General features: G+C 45.4%; 1 protein-coding gene across 1 annotated transcript in view; it reads left to right on the forward strand.

Moving 5' to 3' along the window:
* Window positions 1-22,816, forward strand: part of LOC137332829 (gamma-aminobutyric acid receptor subunit alpha-3-like) — a 581,305-nt gene that overhangs the window by 449,220 nt on the left and 109,269 nt on the right. The window contains exon 5 of the mRNA XM_067996761.1: window positions 917-1,137. Coding sequence (XP_067852862.1) covers window positions 917-1,137 — 221 coding nt within the window. The remainder of the gene's footprint in view (window positions 1-916; window positions 1,138-22,816) is intronic.

Genomic DNA, 22,816 nt, shown 5'->3' on the forward strand with positions numbered 1-22,816 from the left:
CAGGGGCAAAGCAGGACCTTCCTGCTCAAAGAGAAATAGGATCAGAAGTAGACCATACGGCCCCTCGAGCCTGCTCCACCGTTCAATCAGATCATGGCTGATCTTCGACCTCAACTCCAATTTCCCACCCAATCCCCGTATCCCTTGATTCCTTTAGTGTCCAAAAATCTATCTATCTCAGCCTTAAATATATTCAATGACTGAGCATCCACAGCCCTCTAGGGTAGAGAATTCCAAAGAGTGAAGAAATTCCTCCTCATCTCAGTCTTAAATGGCCGACCCCTTATCCTGCGACTATTACCCTCTAGTTCTAGACTCTCCAGCCAGGGGAAACATCCTCTCAGCATCTACCCTGTCAAGCCCGCTAAGAATTTTATATGTTTCAATGAGATCATTCTTCTAAACTCTGGGGAATATAGGTCTTATTCATAAAGTGAATAAACAGACTATTCCATAGTTGTAAAACTTACAAGATGAAACTAATTTGCAGCTTTCTTTCATTATTAAATGTGTGCAACATGCTTGGTGTCACTAAACAACAAAGATCCGACTGAAATAATATGCTTTGCTTTCGGACTTTTATTCAGATTCCCTCCCTTGAAACTTAAATAATGGTACAGCCCTTCCAGTATTTCCCACCTTTTAACTAACCCTTTTTCCGGCTGTATATTTACTCTCTCAGCTCTCTCCACTACAGCTGCAACCACCCAAAAAACATTACAATCTCAACCTCAAACAGTGGCGACAATACAAACCTTCAGTGGTGACAGAGGCAGGTGACAGAGCCACTTGACAACCCTGGTGAAAGGGTTTGCTGCAACTGGGGAGAGGCGACAGGGGCAGGCACGGGGACACTTTGAGAAAATGGACAGTGTTCCTAACCACCTAATTATCCCATTGTTTTCCCACCATATAGGAGTACACGGTCGACGTGTTTTTCCGACAGAGCTGGTTGGACGAGCGACTAAAATTTAAAGGACCCATGGAATTATTGCCTCTAAACAACCTTCTGGCCAGCAAGATCTGGACTCCAGACACATTCTTTCACAACGGGAAGAAGTCGGTGGCACACAACATGACCACTCCGAACAAACTGCTGAGACTGTTGGATAACGGCACCTTGCTGTACACCATGAGGTAAAGGATCACCGTCTATCCCCGCCATTCAAACTCAAATCGCTCTTAATTCAAGTTATCAATTCATGACGTCCAATGGATCTATCGGGACCTGCTTATGTCATATTGCAAAACCCACTTCCTACCAAGAATTCTAAAACACTGGCCAATTTTGGCCTGTTCATTTTTTTTTTATTCGTTCGTGGGATGTGGACGTCGCTGGCGAGGCCGGCATTTATTGCCCATCCCTAATTGCCCTTGAGAAGGTGGTGGTGAGCCGCCTTCTTGAACCGCTGCAGTCCGTGTGGTGACGGTTCTCCCACAGTGCTGTTAGGAAGGGAGTTCCAGGATTTTGACCCAGTGACGATGAAGGAACGGTGATATATTTCCAAGTCGGGATGGTGTGTGACTTGGAGGGGAACGTGCAGGTGGTGTTGTTCCCATGTGCCTGCTGCTCTTGTCCTTCTAGGTGGTAGAGGTCGCGGGTTTGGGAGGTGCTGTCGAAGAAGCCTTGGCGAGTTGCTGCAGTGCATCCTGTGGATGGTACACACTGCAGCCACTGTGCGCCGGTGGTGAAGGGAGCGAATGTTTAGGGTGGTGGATGGGGTGCCAATCAAGCGGGTTGCTTTGTCCTGGATGGTGTTGAGCTTCTTGAGTTTTGTTGGAGCTGCACTCATCCAGGCAAGTGGAGAGTATTCCATCACACTCCTGACTTGTGCCTTGTAGATGGTGGAAAGGCTTTGGGGAGTCAGGAGGTGAATCACTCGCCACAGAATACCCAGCCTCTGACCTGTTCTTGTAGCCACAGTATTTATATGGCTGGTCCAGTTAAGTTTCTGGTCAACGGTGACCCCCAGGATGTTGATGGTGGGGGATTCGGCGATGGTAATGCCGTTGAATGTCAAGGGGAGGTGGTTAGACTCTCTCTTGTTGGAGATGGTCATTGCCTGGCACTTGTCTGGCGCGAATGTTACTTGCCACTTATCAGCCCAAGCCTGGATGTTGTCCAGGTCTTGCTGCATGCGGGCTCGGACTGCTTCATTATCTGAGGGGTTGCGAATGGAACTGAACCATTGCCCATCCCCTAGTTACCCTGAGAAGGTGGTGGGCTTCTTCCTTGTACCGCTGGTAACGGTTTTTGATACAACTGAGCGGCTTGCTAGGGCAGTTAAGAGTCAACCAGGTTGGTGTGGGACTGGATTCAGAGATAGGCCCAGACCGGGTCGCGGAGGATTCCTTCCCTAAAACGCATTAGTGAGCCAGTTGGGTTTTTATGACAACCCGACAGCTTCACGGTCACTTTTTCTGAGACCAGCTTTTTATTTCCAGATTTCTTAAACTGAATTCAAATTCTCAGTTTGCTAGAATATTAGTCTCGGCCTCTGTATTAATAGTCCATTAAGATAACCACTCCACTATCCACTAGCAAACTCTAACCTATTACTATTTATCACCTCACCCCTGAGCACTGCCCTCCCAAAGGCAGTGCCCTGTGCTAGGATCCAGTCCCACTGACGTGGGCACTGACCGTTCTCCAGCCCGGGCTTTGACAGTCGACAGTCGCTGATGTTAGTGCTCGTACCATTGCCTTGACATCTGTTGTAACACAGCTGTTGATCCCTAATTTTAAACAAAATAGTTAACAGAGGAAAGTCTGACAAATGTCAGTGTCACCAACAGACACAGGTAGTGATATCCTGAGCTGCACTGCATCCTATCATCAACTGCCATCAACGGCCATGAACTAAAGGGGTTCACGACCCATCAGGGCGATACATCACTGTACATTTAAAATTCTCATCCTTGTTTTCAAATCCCTTCATTGCCTCGCCCCTCCCTATCTCTGTGACCTCCTCCAGCTCTACATCCCTCCGAGATCTCTGCGCTCCTCCAATTCTGGCCTCTTGTGCACCCCCCACTTCCATCACTCCACCATTGGCGGCCATGCCTACATCTGTCTGGGCCTTAAGCTCTGGAATTCCCTCTCTAAACCTCTCCGCCACTCTCCCTCTCTCTCCTCCTTGGAGACGCTCCTTAAAACCTACCTCTTTGACCAAGCTTTTGGTCACCTGTCCTAATATCTCCTTATGTGGCTCAGTGTCAAATTTTGTCCATTAAAGCTCCTGTGAAGCAGCTTGGGACTACTATGTTAAAGGTGGTCTATAAATGCAAGTTGTTGTGTGTATAAACATTTGCACTGGCTAGTAGGGGTTATAGGTAATTACTCAGACTGGCAAAAGGTGGGACGTGGTGTTCCACAGGGATCGGTGCTGGGACCATTGTTCTTCATCATTTACATAAACAATTTGGATTCGGGAATCGGAAATATAGATTCAAAATTTGAGAACGACCCCAAATTGGGGGATGTAGTTAATACTGAGGGGGACTGCGACAAAATACAGGAAGACATTAATAAACCTGCAGAATGGGCGTGTAATTGGCAAATGAATTTCAATATAGATAAGTGTGAGGTGGTACATTTTGGTAGGAAGAATAAGGAGGCCACATACTGCTTGGAAAATAAGAGTCTAAACAGGATAGAGGAGCAGAGGGGTCTGGGGGTACAGATACACAAATCACTAAAAGTAGCAACGCAGGTTAATAAGGCCATAAAAAAGGCAAATCAAACACTGGGGTTCATTTCCAGAGGGATAGAATTGAAAAGCAGGGAAGTTATGTTAAACTTGTATCGAACCTTGGTTAGACCACACTTGGAGCACTGTGAACAGTTCTGGTCTCCATATTATAGAAAGGATATAGAGGCACTGGAGAAGGTGCAAAAAATATTTATAAGGATAATACCAGAACTGAGAGGATATATTTATCAGGAAAGACTGAACAGGCTGGGGCTCTTTTCTCTAGAAAAGAGAAGGCTGAGGGGTGACCTGATAGAGATCTTTAATATTATGAAGGAGTTTGATGGGGTGGAGAAAATGTTTCCACTTGTGGGGGAGTCCAAAACTAGGGGCCATAAATATAAGATAATCACTAATAAATCCAATCGGGAATTGAGGAGAAATTTCTTTACCCAGAGAGTGGTGAGAATGTGGAACTCACTCCCACAAGGAGTAGTTGAGGCGAATAAAATAGATGCATTTAAGGGGAAGCTCGATAAACACGAGGGAGAAAGGAGTAGAAGGATATGCTGATTGGGTGAGATGAAGTAAGGTGGAGCATAAACACCGGCATAGACCAGTTGGGCTAAATGTTCTGTTTCTGTGCTGTACATTCTACGTAAATCTCTATAATGTTTGTATATATGTCTGTATCTGCGTGATTGTACATGGTTGTATCCATGTGTGTGTTTGTAACCGCGTGTGTATGCATATGTGTGTGTAACTGTGTGTATACACGTGTGTGTTTTTAAAAGTGTGTATGCATGTGTGAGTTTGTAACCATGTGTTTATACATGTATGTGTTTGTAACTGTGTGTATATACATGTGTGAGTTTAAAGCCATGTGTGTTTACATGTGTGTGTTTGAAACTGTGTGTATATACATGTGTGAGTTTAAAGCCATGTGTGTTTACATGTGTGTGTTTGAAACTGTGTGAATTTACATGTGTGTTTGAAACCATGTGTGTTTACATGTGTGTTTGTAACCCGTGTATACATGTGTGTGTTTGCACTGTGTGTTATACATGTGTATGTTTGTAACCATGTGTGTACATGTGTGTTTGAAACCATGTGTATGTTTGTAACCATGTGTGAATGTTTGTGCATGTTTGTAACTGTATGTAGACATGTATAAGTTTATAATTGTGTGTATACATGTGTATGTTTGTAACCGTGAGTGTATACATGTGGGTGTTTGTAACTGTGTGTGTTTGCATGTATATTTTTGTAACTGGGTGTGTACACATGTATATGTATACACACCCAGTTATATTAGGAAAGAGGGTGGTCAGGAGCAGTGTTGGCCCCTTAAAAACTGAAAGTGGGGATATTGTAATTGACAATGGGGAAATGGCGGACATGTTGAATAATTACTTTGCGTCAGTATTTACAGTCGAAAAAGAGGATAGCATGCCGGAAATCCCAAGAAAACTTATATTGAATCGGGGACAGGGACTCGATAAAATTAACATAAGTAAAGCAACAGTAATGAAGAAAATAATAGCACTAAAGAGTGACAAATCCCCAGGACCAGATGGTTTCCATCCCAGGGTTTTAAAGGAAGTAGGTGAGCACATTGTGGATGCCCTAACTAAAATCTTTCAAAGTTCTCTCGATTCAGGAACTGTCCCTCTAGATTGGAAAATTGCACATGTCACTCCGCTTTTTAAGAAAGGAGAGAGAGGGAAACCGGGGAATTATAGACCAGTTAGCCTAACATCTGTTGTGGGGAAATTGCTGGAGTCTATAATTAAGGATAGGGTGACTGAACACCTCGAGAATTTTCAGTTAATCAGGGAGAGCCAGCATGGATTTGTGAAAGGTAGGTCGTGCCTGACAAACCTGATTGAATTTTTTGAAGAGGTGACTAAAGTAGTGGACAGGGGAATGTCAATTGATGTTATTTATATGGACTTCCAGAAGGCATTTGATAAGGTCCCACATAAGAGACTGTTAGCTAAGATAGAAGCCCATGGAATCGAGGGAAAAGCACGGACTTGGTTAGGAAGTTGGCTGAGCGAAAGGCGACAGAGAGTAGGGATAATGGGTAGGTACTCACATTGACAGGATGTGACTAGTGGAGTCCCGCAGGGATCTGTCTTGGGGCCTCAATTATTCACAATATTTATTAACGACTTAGATGAAGGCATAGAAAGTCTCATATCTAAGTTTGCCGATGACACAAAGATTGGTGGCATTGTAAGCAGTGTAGATGAAAACATAAAATTACAAAGCGATATTGATAGATTAGGTGAATGGGCAAAACTGTGGCAAATGGAATTCAATGTAGACAAATGTGAGGTCATCCACTTTGGATCAAAAAAGGATAGAACAGGGTACTTTCTAAATGGTAAAAAGTTAAAAACAGTGGATGTCCAAAGGGACTTAGGAGTTCAGGTACATAGATCATTGAAGTGTCATGAACAGGTGCAGAAAATAATCAAGAAGGCTAATGGAATGCTGGCCTTTATATCTAGAGGACTAGAGTACAAGGGGGCAGAAGTTATGCTGCAGCTATACAAAACCCTGGTTAGACCGCACCTGGAGTACTGTGAGCAGTTCTGGGCACTGCACCTTCGGAAGGACATATTGGCCTTGGAGGGAGTGCAGCGTAGGTTTACTAGAATGATACCCGGACTTCAAGAGTTAAATTACAAGGAGAGATTACACAAATTGGGGTTGTATTCTCTAGAATTTAGAAGGTTAAGGTGTGATCTGATCAAAGTTTATAAGATATTAAGGGGAACGGATGGGGTGGATAGAGAGAAACTATTTCCGCTGGTTGGGGATTCTAGGAGTAGGGGGCACAGTCTAAAAATTAGAGCCAGGCCTTTCAGGAGCGAGATTAGAAAACATTTCTGCACACAAAGGGTTGTAGAAGTTTGGAACTCTTCCGCAAACGGCAATTGATACTAGCTCAATTGCTAAATTTAAATGTGAGATAGATAGCTTTTTGGCAATCAAAGGTATTAAGGGATATGGGCCAAAGGCAGGTATATGGAGTTTGGTCACAGATCAGCCATGATCTTATCAAATGGCGGAGCAGGCATGAGGGGCTGAATGGCCTACTCCTGTTCCTATGTTCCTATATGTTTGTAACTCTGTGTATACATGTACATGTTTCTAACCGTGTGTATACATGTGTATGTTTGTAACCGTGTGTATACATGTGTGTGTTAGTAATCGTGTGTGAATGTTTGTGCATGTTTGTAACCCTATGTATACATGTATAAGTTTGCAACTGTGTGCATACATGTGTATGTTTGTAACTGGGTGTGTATAAATGTGTGTGTTTGTAACTGTGTGTATAACTGAAAATGTTTGTATTCATGTGTATACATGAGTATGTTTGTAACCATAAGTGTATACATGTGGGTGTTTGTACCCAGTTGTGTATACATGTGTATGTTTGTAACTGTGTGTGTATACATGTGTATGTTTGTAACCGGGTGTGTATACATATATATGTTTGTACCCAGGTGTGTATACATGTGCATGTTTGTAACTGGGTGTGTATACATGTGTATGTTTGTAACTGGGTGTGTATACATGTGTATGTTTGTAACTGGGTGTGTATACATGTATATGTTTGTAACCGGGTGTGTATACATGTGTATGTTTGTAACCAGGTGTGTATACATGTGTAGGTTTGTACCCAGTTGTGTATACATGTGTATGTTTGTAACTGTGTGTGTATACATGTGTATGTTTGTAACCGGGTGTGTATGCATATATATGTTTGTAACTGGGTGTGTATACATGTATGTTTCTACCCAGGTGTGTATACATGTGTATGTTTGTAACCGGGTATGTATACATGTGAATGTTTGTAACCGGGTGTGTATACATGTATATGTTTGTAACCGGGTGTGTATACATGTCTATGTTTGTAACTGTGTGTATACATGTGTATGTTTGTACCCAGGTGTGTATACATGTGTATGTTTGTAACTGGGTGTGTATACATGTGTATGTTTGTAACCGGGTATGTATACATGTGAATGTTTGTAACCGGGTGTGTATACATGTATATGTTTGTAACCGGGTGTGTATACATGTCTATGTTTGTAACTGTGTGTATACATGTGTATGTTTGTACCCAGGTGTGTATACATGTGTATGTTTGTACCCAGGTGTGTATACATGTGTATGTTTGTAACTGGGTGTGTATACATGTGTATGTTTGTAACCGGGTATGTATACATGTAAATGTTTGTAACCGGGTGTGTATACATGTATATGTTTGTAACCGGGTGTGTATACATGTGTATGTTTGTAACTGTGTGTATACATGTGTATGTTTGTACCCAGGTGTGTATACATGTGTATGTTTGTAACTGGGTGTGTATACATGTGTAGGTTTGTAACTGTGTGTATACATGTGTATGCTTGTACCCAGGTGTGTATACATGTGTATGTTTGTAACCGGGTGTATATACATGTGTATGTTTGTAACTGTGTGTATACATGTGTATTTTTGTAACTGTGTATATACATGTGTATGCTTGTACCCAGGTGTGTAGACATGTGTAGGTTTGTAACTGTGTGTATACATGTGTATGCTTGTATCCAGGTGTGTATACATATGTATGTTTGTAACTGGGTGTGTATACATGTATGTTTGTACCCAGGTGTGTATACATGTGTATGTCTGTACCCAGGTGTGTATACATGTGTATGTTTGTACCCAGGTGTGAATACATGTGTATGTTTGTACCAGGGTGTGTATACATGTGTATGTTTGTAACTGGGTGTGTATACATGTATATGTTTGGAACCGGGTGTGTATACATGTGTATGTTTGTAACCGGGTGTGTATACATGTATATGTTTGTAACCGGGTGTGTATATATGTCTATGTTTGTAATTGTGTGTATACGTGTGTAGGTTTTTAACTGTGTGTATACATGTGTATGTTTGTAACTGTGTGTATACATGTGTGCTTGTACCCAGGTGTGTATACATGTGTATGTTTGTAACTGGGTGTATACATGTATATGTTTGTAACCGGGTGTGTATACATGTCTATGTTTGTAACTGTGTGTATACATGTGTAGGTTTGTAACTGTGTGTATACATGTGTATGTTTGTACCCAGGTGTGTATACATGTATATGTTTGTAACCGGGTGTGTATACATGTCTATGTTTGTAATTGTGTGTATACGCGTGCAGGTTTGTAACTGGGTGTATACATGTATATGTTTGTAACCGGGTGTATATACATGTCTATGTTTGTAACTGTGTGTATACATGTATATGCTTGTAACCGGGTATGTATACATGTATATGTTTGTAACCGGGTGTGTATACATGTGTAGGTTTTTAACTGGGTGTATACACGTGTATGTTTGTACCCAGGTGTGTATACATGTGTATGTTTGTAACTGGGTGTATACATGTGTATGTTTGTAACTGGGTGTATACATGTATATGTTTGTAACTGTGTGTATATGTGTGTATTTGTAACTGTGTGTATGTTTGTAACTGTGTGTATACATGTATATGATTGTAACTGTGTATACATGAGTATGTTTGTAACCATGTGTGCATACATGTGTATGTTAATAACCATTTGTGTATGCTTGTGTATGTTTGTAACTGTGTATATGCATGTATATGTTTGGAATAGTGTATAATTGTGTATGTTTGTAACCGTGTGTATACATGAGCGTGCATGCATGTAGTACAGAAGTATAGTGATTTCCCCAGATCTTGAAAGCCGTGGGTCATTTTAGTCATGTTCTTGAAATGTCAGAGAGGGAGTGAAGTATAAACAAAGCTCTACAGTTAAAACACTCGTCTAAACTAATCCAAATACCATACACTTAAAGTGAAGCAACTCGTGTACCTGCTGACTACATGGTAATATTCCCAGTAATACATGTATCTTAACTGATGACAGGCACTGATAGCCGGAGTCAGAGAGAGAGAGAGAGACAGAGAGACACAGAGAGACACAGAACTGAATCCCATGATGAAGTTGTTAAATGTCATTAATCTGAAAAAAGCAACCACTCAATATAAAAGGAGACAAAACCCAGTTCAATGTTAGAAATATTTTATTTCCAGTTAGTGACAATTACATGTCAAGAGCCCAGGACTCACAAATCTTTGTAGAAAGTAACAAGCCATCAAAGGGGCTACAGGATGGGAGACAGAGAGATAGAGACAGAGGGGGAGAGAGAGAGAGAGACAGAGAGACAGAGGACGAGAGAGAGAAAGAGAGAGAGAGAAAGAGAGAGTCAGAGAGAGATACAGGGAGAGGGAGAGGGAGAGAGAGAGACAGAGAGAGAGATGTAAAGAGACAGAGAGAGTGAGGGAGAGTCAGAGACAGAGAGAGAGAGAGTCAGAGAGAGATAGTCAGAGAGAGATACAGGGAGAAGGAGAGAGAAAGAGACAGAGAGAGAGAGAGAGGGAGCAGAGGCTAGGTCAAGTCTCTGATGCAGTACACAGATTTAATCTGCTTTAAGTGATAATCAATGACTATGGAGAAATTACTAGAAATTTGTTTCTGAACTATATTATTGACAGAATAAAGGACCTCAGTCGGTTAGACATTACACAGTGCTTAGGAACTGGCAGAGTGTCCACATGCCCATCATACAATACAGGAGACACACACTATTTCTCCAGTGCTCTCTTCCCCACAGAATCAATTACTGCCATAAGGAGGGATGAATTATTAGCAGGTTCCTCTAATGAGGCCATATGGGTGGAGCTTAAAAAAAAAAGGGGGCAAGCACTTTGATGGGAGTGTACTATAGGCCCCCAAACAGTCAGGGGGAGATAGAGGAACAGATATGTAGGCAAATCTCAGAAAATTGTGCAAATAATAGGGTAATAATAGTGGGGGATTTCAACTTCCCCAATATTAACTGGGATACTCAGAGTGTAAAAGGCTTAGAGGGTACAAAATTCTTAACGTGCATCCAGGAGAGCTTTTTGAGCCAGCATGTAGAAAGTCCTACAAGAGAGGGGGCGGTACTGAACCTAATTCTAGGGAATGTGGCCGGCCAAGTGGAAGAAGTGCTCGTAGGTGAGCACTTTGGTGACAGTGACCATAATTCGGTGAGATTTAAGGTGGTCATGGAAAAGGACAGGGAGGGGCCGGAAATAAAGGTTCTAAATTGGGGGAAGGCCGATTTTAATAGGATAAGGCAGGATCTGGCCAAAATGGACTGGGATCAGCTGCTTGTAGGAAAATCCGCATCGGAGCAATGGGAGTCTTTCAGAAGGGAGATTGAGACCATACAATGGCAACATGTTCCCGTAAAGGTCAAGGGTGGTTCCAAGAACTCCAGGGAACCTTGGATGTCAGGGGATATACGAGAATGGATTAGGAAAAAAAGGAGGGCTTTTGGCAGATACAAAAGGCTAAAGACGGAGGAAGCCCTAGAGGAGTACAAAAAGTGCAGGGGGATACTTAAAAAAGAAATTAGGAGATCAAGGAGGGGCCATGAAATAACACTGGCGAGCAAAATAAAGGAAAATCCTAAGATGTTTTATAAGTATATTAAGGGTAAGAGGATGACTAGGGAAAAAATAGGGCCCATTAGGGACAAAAAAGGCAATCTGTGTGTGGAGCCGGCAGATGTAGGAGGGGTTCTAAATGAATTTTTTGCATCTGTTTTCACTATGGAGAAGGACGATGTAGACATAGAAATACGGCAGGGGGACTGTGATATACTCGAACATATTAACATCGAGCGGGAGGAGGTATTGGCGGTTTTAGCAGGCCTAAAAATGGATAAATCCCCAGGCCCGGACGAAATGTATCCCAGGCTACTGTGTGAGGCAAAGGAGGAGATTGCGGGGGCTCTGACACATATATTCAGAACCTCTCTGGCCACAGGGGATGTGCCAGAGGACTGGAGAACCGCTAATGTAGTACCATTATTCAAGAAGGGGAGTAGGGAAAAACCGGGGAACTACAGGCCAGTGAGCCTAACATCAGTGGTAGGAAAATTATTGGAAAAAATTCTGAAGGACAAAATTAGTCTCCACTTGGAGAAGCAAGGATTAATCAGGGATAGTCAACATGGCTTTGTCAAGGGAAGATCATGTCTGACTAATTTGATTGAATTTTTTGAGGGGGTGACTAGGTGTGTGGATGAGGGTAACGCAGTGGATGTGGTATACATGGATTTCAGTAAGGCCTTCGATAAAGTCCCCCACAGGAGACTGGTCAAGAAGGTACGAGCCCATGGAATCCAGGGTGCCTTGGCACTTTGGATACAAAACTGGCTTAGTGGCAGAAGGCAGAGGGTGATGGTCGAAGGTTGTTTTTGTGACTGGAAGCCTGTGGCCAGTGGGGTACCACAGGGATCGGTGCTGGGTCCCTTGCTGTTTGTGGTCTACATTAATGACTTGGATATGAATGTAAAAGGTATGATCAGTAAGTTCGCTGATGATACAAAGATTGGTAGGGTGGTAAATAGCGAGGAGGATAGCCTCAGTCTGCAGGACGATATAGATGGGTTGGTCAGATGGGCGGAACAGTGGCAAATGGAATTTAACCCGGAAAAGTGCGAGGTGATGCACTTTGGAGGGACTAACAAGGCAAGGGAATACACAATGAATGGGAGTACCCGAGGCAAGACAGAGGGTCAGAGGGATCTTGGTGTGCAAGTTCACAGATCCCTGAAGGCGGCGGAACAGGTAGATAAGGTGGTAAAGAAGGCATATGGGATACTTGCCTTTATTAGCCGAGGCATAGAATATAAGAGCAAGGAGGTTATGATGGAGCTGTATAAAACACTGGTTAGGCCACAGCTGGAGTACTGTGTGCAGTTCTGGTCGCCACACTACAGGAAGGATGTGATCGCTTTGGAGAGGGTGCAGAGGAGATTCACCAGGATGTTACCAGGGCTGGAGCGCTTCAGCTATGAAGAGAGACTGGGAAGATTGGGTTTGTTTTCCTTGGAGCAGAGGAGGCTGAGGGGGGACATGATTGAGGTGTACAAAATTATGAGGGGCACAGATAGGATGGATACTAAGGAGCTTTTTCCCTTCGTTGAGGGTTCTATAACAAGGGGACATAGATTCAAGGTAAAAGGCGGGAGGCTTAGAGGGGATTTGAGAAAGAACTTTTTCACCCAGAGGGTGGTTGGAGTCTGGAACTCACTGCCTGAAAGGGTTGTGGAGGCAGGAACCCTCACAACATTCAAGAAGCATTTGGATGAGCACTTGAAATGCCATAGCATACAAGGCTACGGACCAAATGCTGGAATATGGGATTAGAGTAGACAGGGCTGATGGCCGGCGCAGACACGATGGGCCGAAGGGCCTCTATCCGTGCTGAGGAAAAAAAAAAATATTGAGCCCAAATCTGAGCCAAAGAAGGGAATGGAATCAGCAGTGGGTGCTGTCGGATTCCATGCTCCAAGACTGTCCGCAGTCACACAGACATCGAACCCAACTCTCACTCCACGTGTCTCTCTGGTTCACCCACCAACCCTTGTAATGTCAAAGAGCAGAGAGGCTGTGGGGTCAAAGAGCAAAGGGGCTGTGGGTCAAAGATCAAAGCGGCTGTGGGGTCAAAGATCAAAGGGGCTGTGGGGGTCAAAGATCAAAGGGGCTGTGGGTCAAAGATCAAAGGGGCTGTGGGTCAAAGATCAAAGGGGCTGTGGGGTCAAAGATCAAAGGGGCTGTGGGTCAAAGATCAAAGGGGCTGTAGGGTCAAAGATCAAAGGGGCTGTGGGTCAAAGATCAAAGGGGCTGTGGGTCAAAGATCAAAGGGGCTGTGGGGTCAAAGATCAAAGGGGCTGTGGGTCAAAGATCAAAGGGGCTGTGGGTCAAAGATCAAAGGGGCTGTGGGGTCAAAGATCAAAGGGGCTGTGGGTCAAAGATCAAAGGGGCTGTGGGGTCAAAGATCAAAGGGGCTGTGGAGTCAAAAAGGTGAAGGTTGAGGTTGGGGAAGTGAGGTGGGGCAGGTGGAGTGAGGCGGGTGTTTGGGTGGGAGCGAGATGGGGGTGGGGGGAATGAGGTGGGGATTGTGAGGTGGGGGTTGGGGTGCGGGTGAGGGGAGTGAGGTTGGGGAGTGGGGGGTGGGTGAGTGAGATGGTGCGTGGGGTCTGGGTGGGTGTGATGGTGGGTGGGGTGAGTGTGATGGTGGGTGGGGGTGAGTGTGATGGTGGGTGGGGGTGAGTGTGATGGTGGGTGGGGGTGAGTGTGATGGTGGGTGGGGGTGAGTGTGATGGTGGGTGGGGGTGAGTGTGATGGTGGGTGGGGGTGAGTGTGATGGTGGGTGGGGGTGAGTGTGGTGGTGGGTGGGGGTGAGTGTGATGGTGGGTGGGGGTGAGTGTGGGGGCAGGTTGATCGTCTGCAGCAGAGTATCAGTCTAAATGGGACTGAGCAGCAGCAACCGGTCATCGAAATCTCAGGGAAAGGATTGTTTCCAACAAGGGAATGGCCTTAAAATGTCTCTCCTGCAATATTGGGGTTGGGGAGAGGGGGAATGGGCAGACATTAGTCAGCAGTTGGCAGTGAAAGGAATCAGCCAGTGGACCATTCAAAACACTGGTTCGCAATCCAGTTGTTCTCGTTGCCATGACACCTTTAAAATGAAGACTGGGCCATGTACACTGACCCCTGCGGGCGTGCCTGCTACTGCACATGTTGACACTGAGAATAAAAAGAAAGAACTTGGATTTCTGCAGCGTCTTTCACAATCTCAGGATGTCCCAAAGCGTTCCTCAGCCAATGAAGTACACTGGTCCTTTTGATGTTTGCTCACTGTTGTCTGGGCAGGGCCAAGTCCCACTGCTTCCTGCAACCTGCTGCCTGGACCAGCTGCAATGTCAGCTGGTGGGATTTAAACAAGGTTTGGGAGTTAAAATATCCCAGGCCAATGTATTGCTGCAGAGGCTGAGTTTTCAACAGAAGCCAAAGCTCAGCCACTGAATATTGACCCCCAGTTTAAATCAGGGCCTTTGTTTTTAAATCCCTCCAGGGCCTCATCCCCCACTAACTCTAATCTCCGCCAGCCCTACAAGCCCCCCCACCAAATTCTCCGTTCCTTTGACTCTGATTCTCACCACTTGTGCATCCCTCCTTCACCACACCATTCAGCTGCCGAGGCCCCTCACTCTGGAATTCCCTCCCAAAACCTCTCCTCCTCCCACTCTTCCTTAAGATCCTCCTTAAACCCACGGTCAGTGTCCCTCGGAATATTTATACGGTCAGTGCCCCTCGGAATATTGTTATGGTCAGTGCTCCTCGGAATATTTATACGGTCAGTGCCCCTCGGAATATTGTTATGGTCAGTGCCCCTCGGAATATTTTCATGGTCAGTGCTCCTCGGAATATTTATACGGTCAGTGCCCCTCGGAATATTTATACGGTCAGTGCCCCTCGGAATATAGTTATGGTCAGTGCTCCTCGGAATATTTATACGGTCAGTGCCCCTCGGAATATTTATACGGTCAGTGCCCCTCGGGATATTTTCATGGTCAGTGCTCCTCGGAATATTTATACGGTCAGTGCCCCTCGGGATATTTATACGGTCAGTGCCCCTCGGAATATTGTTATGGTCAGTGCTCCTCGGAATATTTATACGGTCAGTGCCCCTCGGAATATTGTTATGGTCAGTGCCCCTCGGAATATTTTCATGGTCAGTGCTCCTCGGAATATTTATACGGTCAGTGCCCCTCGGAATATTTATACGGTCAGTGCCCCTCGGAATATAGTTATGGTCAGTGCTCCTCGGAATATTTATACGGTCAGTGCCCCTCGGAATATTTATACGGTCAGTGCCCCTCGGGATATTTTCATGGTCAGTGCTCCTCGGAATATTTATACGGTCAGTGCCCCTCGGGATTTTTTCATGGTCAGTGCTCCTCGGAATATTTAAATGGTCAGTGCCCCTCGGAATATTTATACGGTCAGTGCCCCTCGGAATATTTATACGGTCAGTGTCCCTCGGAATATTTATACGGTCAGTGCTCCTCGGAATATTTAAATGGTCAGTGCCCCTCGGAATATTTATACGGTCAGTGCCCCTCGTAATATTTATACGGTCAGTGCACCTCGGAATATTTATACGGTCAGTGCGCCTCGGATTATTTGTACGGTCAGTGCGCCTCGGAATATTTATACGTTCAGTGTCCCTCGGAATATTTATACGGTCAGTGCCCCTCGGAATATTTATACGGTCAGTGTCCCTCGGAATATTTATACGGTCAGTGTCCCTCGGAATATTTATACGGTCAGTGTCCCTCGGAATATTCATACGGTCAGTGTCCCTCGGAATATTTTCATGGTCAGTGCTCCTCGGAATATTTATACGGTCAGTGTCCCTCGGAATATTTATACGGTCAGTGTCCCTCGGAATATTTACACCGTCAGTGCCACTCGGAATATTGAGACGGTCAGTGCCCCTCGGGATATTTATACGGTCAGTGCCCCTCGGAATATTTATACGGTCAGTGCCCCTCGGAATATTTATACGGTCAGTGTCCCTCGGAATATTTATACGGTCAGTGCTCCTCGGAATATTTAAACGGTCAGTGCCCCTCGGAATATTTATACGGTCGGTGCCCCTCGTAATATTTATACGGTCAGTGCACCTCGGAATATTTATACGGTCAGTGCGCCTCGGATTATTTGTACGGTCAGTGCGCCTCGGATTATTTGTACGGTCAGTGTCCCTCGGAATATTTATACGGTCAGTGTCCCTCGGAATATTTATACGGTCAGTGCCCTTCGGAATATTTATACGGTCAGTGCCCCTCGGAATATTTATACGGTCAGTGTCCCTCGGAATATTCATACGGTCAGTGTCCCTCGGAATATTTTCATGGTCAGTGCTCCTCGGAATATTTATACGGTCAGTGTCCCTCGGAATATTTATACGGTCAGTGCCCCTCGGAATATTTATACGGTCAGTGCCCCTCGGAATATTTATACGGTCAGTGTCCCTCGGAATATTTATACGGTCAGTGCCTCTCGGAATATTTATACGGTCAGTGTCCCTCGGAATATTTACACCGTCAGTGCCCCTCGGAATATTTATACGGTCAGTGCCCCTCGGGATATTTATACGGTCAGTGCCCCTCGGTATATTTATATGGTCAGTGCACCTCGGGATATTTATACGGTCAGTGCCCCTCGGGATATTTATACGGTCAGTGCCCCTCGGGATATTTATACGGTCAGTGCCCCTCGGTATATTTATATGGTCAGTGCACCTCGAAATATTTATGCGGTCAGTGCCCCTCGGAATATTGTTATGTTCGGAGCCCCTCGGAATATTTATATGGTCAGTGCACCTCGAAATATTTATACGGTCCGTGTCCCTCGGAATATTTATACGGTCCGTGTCCCTCGGAATATTTATACGGTCAGTGTCCCTCGGAATATTTATACGGTCAGTGCCCCTCGGAATATTTATACGGTCCGTGTCCCTCGGAATATTTATACGGTCAGTGTCCCTCGGAATATTTATACGGTCCGTGTCCCTCGGAATATTTATACGGTCAGTGCACCTCGGAATATTTATACGGTCAGTGCCCCTCGCAATATTTCTGCGTTCAGTGCCCCTCGGGATATTTATACGGTCAGTGCCCCTCGGGATATTTATACGGTCAGTGCCCCTCGGAATATTTATACGGTCAGTGCCCCTCGGAATATTTATACGGTCAGTGCCCCTCGGGATATTTATACGGTCAGTGTCCCTCGGAATATTTATCCGGTCAGTGCCCCTCGGAATATTTATACGGTCAGTGCCCCTCGGGATATTTATACGGTCAGTGCCCCTCGGAATATTTATACGGTCAGTGCCCCTCGGAATATTTATACGGTCAGTGCCCCTCGGGATATTTATACACTCAGTGCCCCTCGGAATATTTGTACGGTCAGTGCCCCTCGCGATATTTATACGGTCAGTGCCCCTCGGAATATTTATACGGTCAGTGCCCCTCGCGATATTTATACGGTCAGTGCCCCTCGCGATATTTATACGGTCAGTGCCCCTCGGAATATTTATCCGGTGAGTGTCCCTCGGAATATTTGTACGGTCAGTGTCCCTCGGGATATTTATACGGTCAGTGCCGCTCGTGATATTTATACGGTCAGTGCCCCTCGGAATATTTATACGGTCAGTGCCCCTCGCGATATTTATACGGTCAGTGCCCCTCGGAATATTTATACGGTGAGTGTCCCTCGGAATATTTGTACGGTCAGTGCCCCTCGGGATATTTATACGGTCAGTGCCCCTCGCGATATTTATACGGTCAGTGCCCCTCGGAATATTTATCCGGTCAGTGCCCCTCGGGATATTTATACGGTCAGTGCCCCTCGGGATATTTATACGGTCAGTGCCCCTCGGAATATTTATACGGTCAGTGCCCCTCGCGATATTTATACGGTCAGTGCCCCTCGGGATATTTATACGGTCAGTGTCCCTCGGGATATTTATACGGTCAGTGCCCCTCGGAATATTGTTACGGTCAGTGCCCCTCGGAATATTTCTGCGGTCAGTGCCCCTCGGAATATTTCTGCGGTCAGTGCCCCTCGGAATATTTATACGGTCAGTGCCCCTCGCGATATTTATACGGTCAGTGCCCCTCGGAATATTTATACGGTCAGTGCCCCTCGGAATATTTATACGGTCAGTGTCCCTCGGAATATTTATACGGTCAGTGCCCCTCGGGATATTTATACGGTCAGTGTCCCTCGGAATATTTATACGGTCAGTGCCCCTCGGAATATTTATACGGTCAGTGTCCATCGGAATATTTATACGGTCAGTGCCCCTCGGAATATTTATAGGGTCAGTGTCCCTCGGAATATTTATACGGTCAGTGCACCTCGGAATATTTATACGGTCAGTGCACCTCGGAATATTTATATGGTCAGTGTCCCTCGGAATATTTATACGGTCAGTGCACCTCGGAATATTTATACGGTCAGTGCACCTCGGAATATTTATACAGTCAGTGCCCCTCGGAATATTTATACGGTCAGTGCCCCTCGGAATATTTATACGGTCAGTGTCCCTCGGAATATTTATACGGTCAGTGTTCCTCGGAATATTTATACGGTCAGTGTCCCTCGGAATATTTATACGGTCAGTGCACCTCGGAATATTGAGACGGTCAGTGGCCCTCAGAATATTTATATGGTCAGTGCCCCTCGGGATATTTATATGGTCAGTGCCCATCGGATTATTTATATGGTCAGTGCCCCTCGGAATATTGAGACGGTCAGTGGCCCTCAGAATATTTATATGGTCAGTTTCCCTCGGGATATTTATACGGTCAGTGTCCCTCGGAATATTATACGGTCAGTGCCCCTCGGAATATTTATACGGTCAGTGTCCCTCGGGATATTTATATGGTCAGTTTCCCTTGGAATATTTATACGGTCAGTGTCCCTCGGAATATTATACGGTCAGTGTCCCTCGGGATATTTATAGGGTCAGCGTCCCTCGGAATATTTATACGTTCAGTGCCCCTCGGAATATTTATACGGTCAGTGCCCCTCGGAATATTTGTACGGTCAGTGCCCCTCGGAATATTTGTACGGTCAAAATCCCTCGGAATATTTCTGCGGTCATTCCCCCATCGGAATATTTATACGGTCAGTGCCCCTCGGAATATTTCTGCGGTCAGTGCCCCTCGGAATATTTATACGGTCAGGGCCCCTCGGAATATTTATCCGGTGAGTGTCCCTCGGAATATTTCTGCGGTCAGTGCCCCTCGGAATATTTATACGGTCAGGGCCCCTCGGAATATTTATCCGGTGAGTGTCCCTCGGAATATTTATACGGTCAGTGCCCCTCGGAATATTTATCCGGTGAGTGTCCCTCGGAATATTTCTGCGGTCAGTGCCCCTCGGAATATTTATACGGTCAGTGCCCATCGGAATATTTATACGGTCAGTGCCCCTCGGAATATTTATCCGGTGAGTGTCCCTCGGAATATTTCTGCGGTCAGTGCCCCTCGGAATATTTATACGGTCAGTGCTCCTCGGAATATTTATACGGTCAGTGTCCCTCGGGATATTTATACGGTCAGGGCCCCTCGGAATATTTATACGGTCAGTGCCCCTCGGAATATTTATACGGTCAGTGCCCCTCGGAATATTTATACGGTCAGTGCCCCTCGGAATATTTATGCGGTCAATGTCCCTCGGAATATTTATCCGGTGAGTGTCCCTCGGAATATTTCTGCGGTCAGTGCCCCTCGGAATATTTATACGGTCAGTGCCCCTCGGAATATTTATACGGTCAGTGCCCCTCGGAATATTTGTACGGTCAGTGTCCCTTGGAATATTTTTACGGTCAGTGTCCCTCGGAATATTTATACGGTCAGTGTCCCTCGGAATATTTATACGGTCAGTGCCACTCGGAATATTTATACATTAACTGCACCTCGGAATATTGAGACGGTCAGTGACCCTCAGAATATTTATATGGTCAGTGCCCATCGGATTATTTTTATGGTCAGTGCCCCTCGGGATATTTATACGGTCAGTGCCCCTCGGGATATTTATACGGTCAGTGCCCCTCGGGATATTTATACGGTCAGTGGCCCTCAGAATATTAAGACACTCAGTGCCCCTCGGAATATTTGTACGGTGAGTGTCCCTCGGAATATTTATACGGTCAGTGTCCCTCGGAATATTTATACGGTGAGTGTCCCTCGGAATATTTATACGGTCAGTGTTCCTCGGAATATTTATACGGTCAGTGTCCCTCGGAATATTGATGCGGTCAATGTCCCTTGGAATATTTATACAGTCAGTGTCCCTCGGAATATTTATCCTGTCAGTGTCCCTCGGGATATTTATATGGTCAGTTTCCCTCGGAATATTTATACGGTCAGTGTCCCTCGGGATATTTATAGGGTCAGCGTCCCTCGGGATATTTATACGTTCAGCGTCCCTCGGAATATTGTTACGGTCAGTGTCCCTTGGAATATTTATACGGTCGTGCCCCTCGGAATATTTGTACGGTCATTGTCCCTCGGAATATTTCTGCGGTCAGTGCCCCTCGGAATATTGATACATTAACTGCCCCTCGGAATATTTACACGGTCAGTGACCCTCAGAATATTTATATGGTCAGTGCCCCTCGGGATATTTTTATGGTCAGTGCCCCTCGGGATATTGTCATGGTCAGTGCACCTCAGGATATTTATACGGTCAGTGCCCCTCGGGATATTTTTATGGTCAGTGCCCCTCGGGATATTTTTATGGTCAGTGCCCCTCGGGATATTGTCATGGTCAGTGCACCTCGGGATATTTATACGGTCAGTGCCCCTCGGGATATTTATACGGTCAGTGTCATTCGCAATATTTATACGGTCAGTGGCCCTCAGAATATTAAGACACTCAGTGCCCCTCGGAATATTGTTACAGTCAGTGTCATTCGGAATATTTATCCGGTGAGTGTCCCTCGGAATATTTATAGGGTCAGTGCCCCTCGGAATATTTATACGGTCAGTGTCCCTCGGAATATTGTCATGGTCAGTGCCCCTCGGAATATTTATACGGTCAGTGCCCCTCGGAATAATTATCCGGTCAGTGTCCCTCGGAATATTTATACGGTCAGTGCCCCTCGCAATATTTATACGGTCAGTGCCCCTCGGAATAATTATCCGGTCAGTGTCCCTCGGAATAATTATCCGGTCAGTGTCCCTCGGAATAATTATCCGGTCAGTGTCCCTCGGAATATTTATACGGTCAGTGCCCCTCGGAATATTTATGCGGTCAGTGCCCCTCGGAATATTTATACGGTCAGTTTTGCTCGGAATATTTATACGGTCAGTGTCCCTCGGAATATTTATACGGTCAGTGCCCCTCGGAATATTTATACGGTCAGTGTCCTTCGGAATATTTATACGGTCAGTGCCCCACGGAATATTTGTACGGTCAGTGCCCCTCGGAATAATTATACGGTCAGTGCCCCTCGGAATATTTATACGGTCAGTGCCCCTCGGAATATTTATACGGTCAGTGCCCCTCGGAATATTGACCGGTCAGTGCCCCTCGGAATATTGTCATGGTCAGTGCCCCTCGGAATATTTATACGGTCAGTGCCCCTCGGAATATTTATACGGTCAGTGCCCCTCGGAATATTGACCGGTCAGTGCCCCTCGGAATATTTATACGGTCAGTGCCCCTCGGAATATTTATACGGTCAGTGTCCCTCGGAATATTTATACGGTCAGGGCCCCTCGGAATATTTATACGGTCAGTGCCCCTCGGAATATTTATACGGTCAGTGCCCCTCGGAATATTTATACGGTCAGTGCCCCTCGGAATATTTATGCGGTCAATGTCCCTCGGAATATTTATACAGTCAGTGTCCCTCGGAATATTTATCCGGTGAGTGTCCCTCGGAATATTTCTGCGGTCAGTGCCCCTCGGAATATTTATACGGTCAGTGCCCCTCGGAATATTTGTACGGTCAGTGTCCCTTGGAATATTTTTACGGTCAGTGTCCCTCGGAATATTTATACGGTCAGTGTCCCTCGGAATATTTATACGGTCAGTGTCCCTCGGAATATTTATACGGTCAGTGCCACTCGGAATATTTATACATTAACTGCACCTCGGAATATTGAGACGGTCAGTGACCCTCAGAATATTTATATGGTCAGTGCCCATCGGATTATTTTTATGGTCAGTGCCCCTCGGGATATTTATACGGTCAGTGCCCCTCGGGATATTTATACGGTCAGTGCCCCTCGGGATATTTATACGGTCAGTGGCCCTCAGAATATTAAGACACTCAGTGCCCCTCGGAATATTTGTACGGTGAGTGTCCCTCGGAATATTTATACGGTCAGTGTCCCTCGGAATATTGATGCGGTCAATGTCCCTTGGAATATTTATACAGTCAGTGTCCCTCAGAATATTTATCCGGTCAGTGTCCCTCGGGATATTTATATGGTCAGTTTCCCTCGGAATATTTATACGGTCAGTGTCCCTCGGGATATTTATAGGGTCAGCGTCCCTCGGGATATTTATACGTTCAGCGTCCCTCGGAATATTGTTACGGTCAGTGTCCCTTGGAATATTTATACGGTCAGTGCCCCTCGGAATATTTGTACGGTCATTGTCCCTCGGAATATTTCTG

The sequence above is a fragment of the Heptranchias perlo genome, chromosome 15 (assembly GCF_035084215.1).
Source record: "Heptranchias perlo isolate sHepPer1 chromosome 15, sHepPer1.hap1, whole genome shotgun sequence".
NCBI classification, from domain to species: domain Eukaryota; kingdom Metazoa; phylum Chordata; class Chondrichthyes; order Hexanchiformes; family Hexanchidae; genus Heptranchias; species Heptranchias perlo.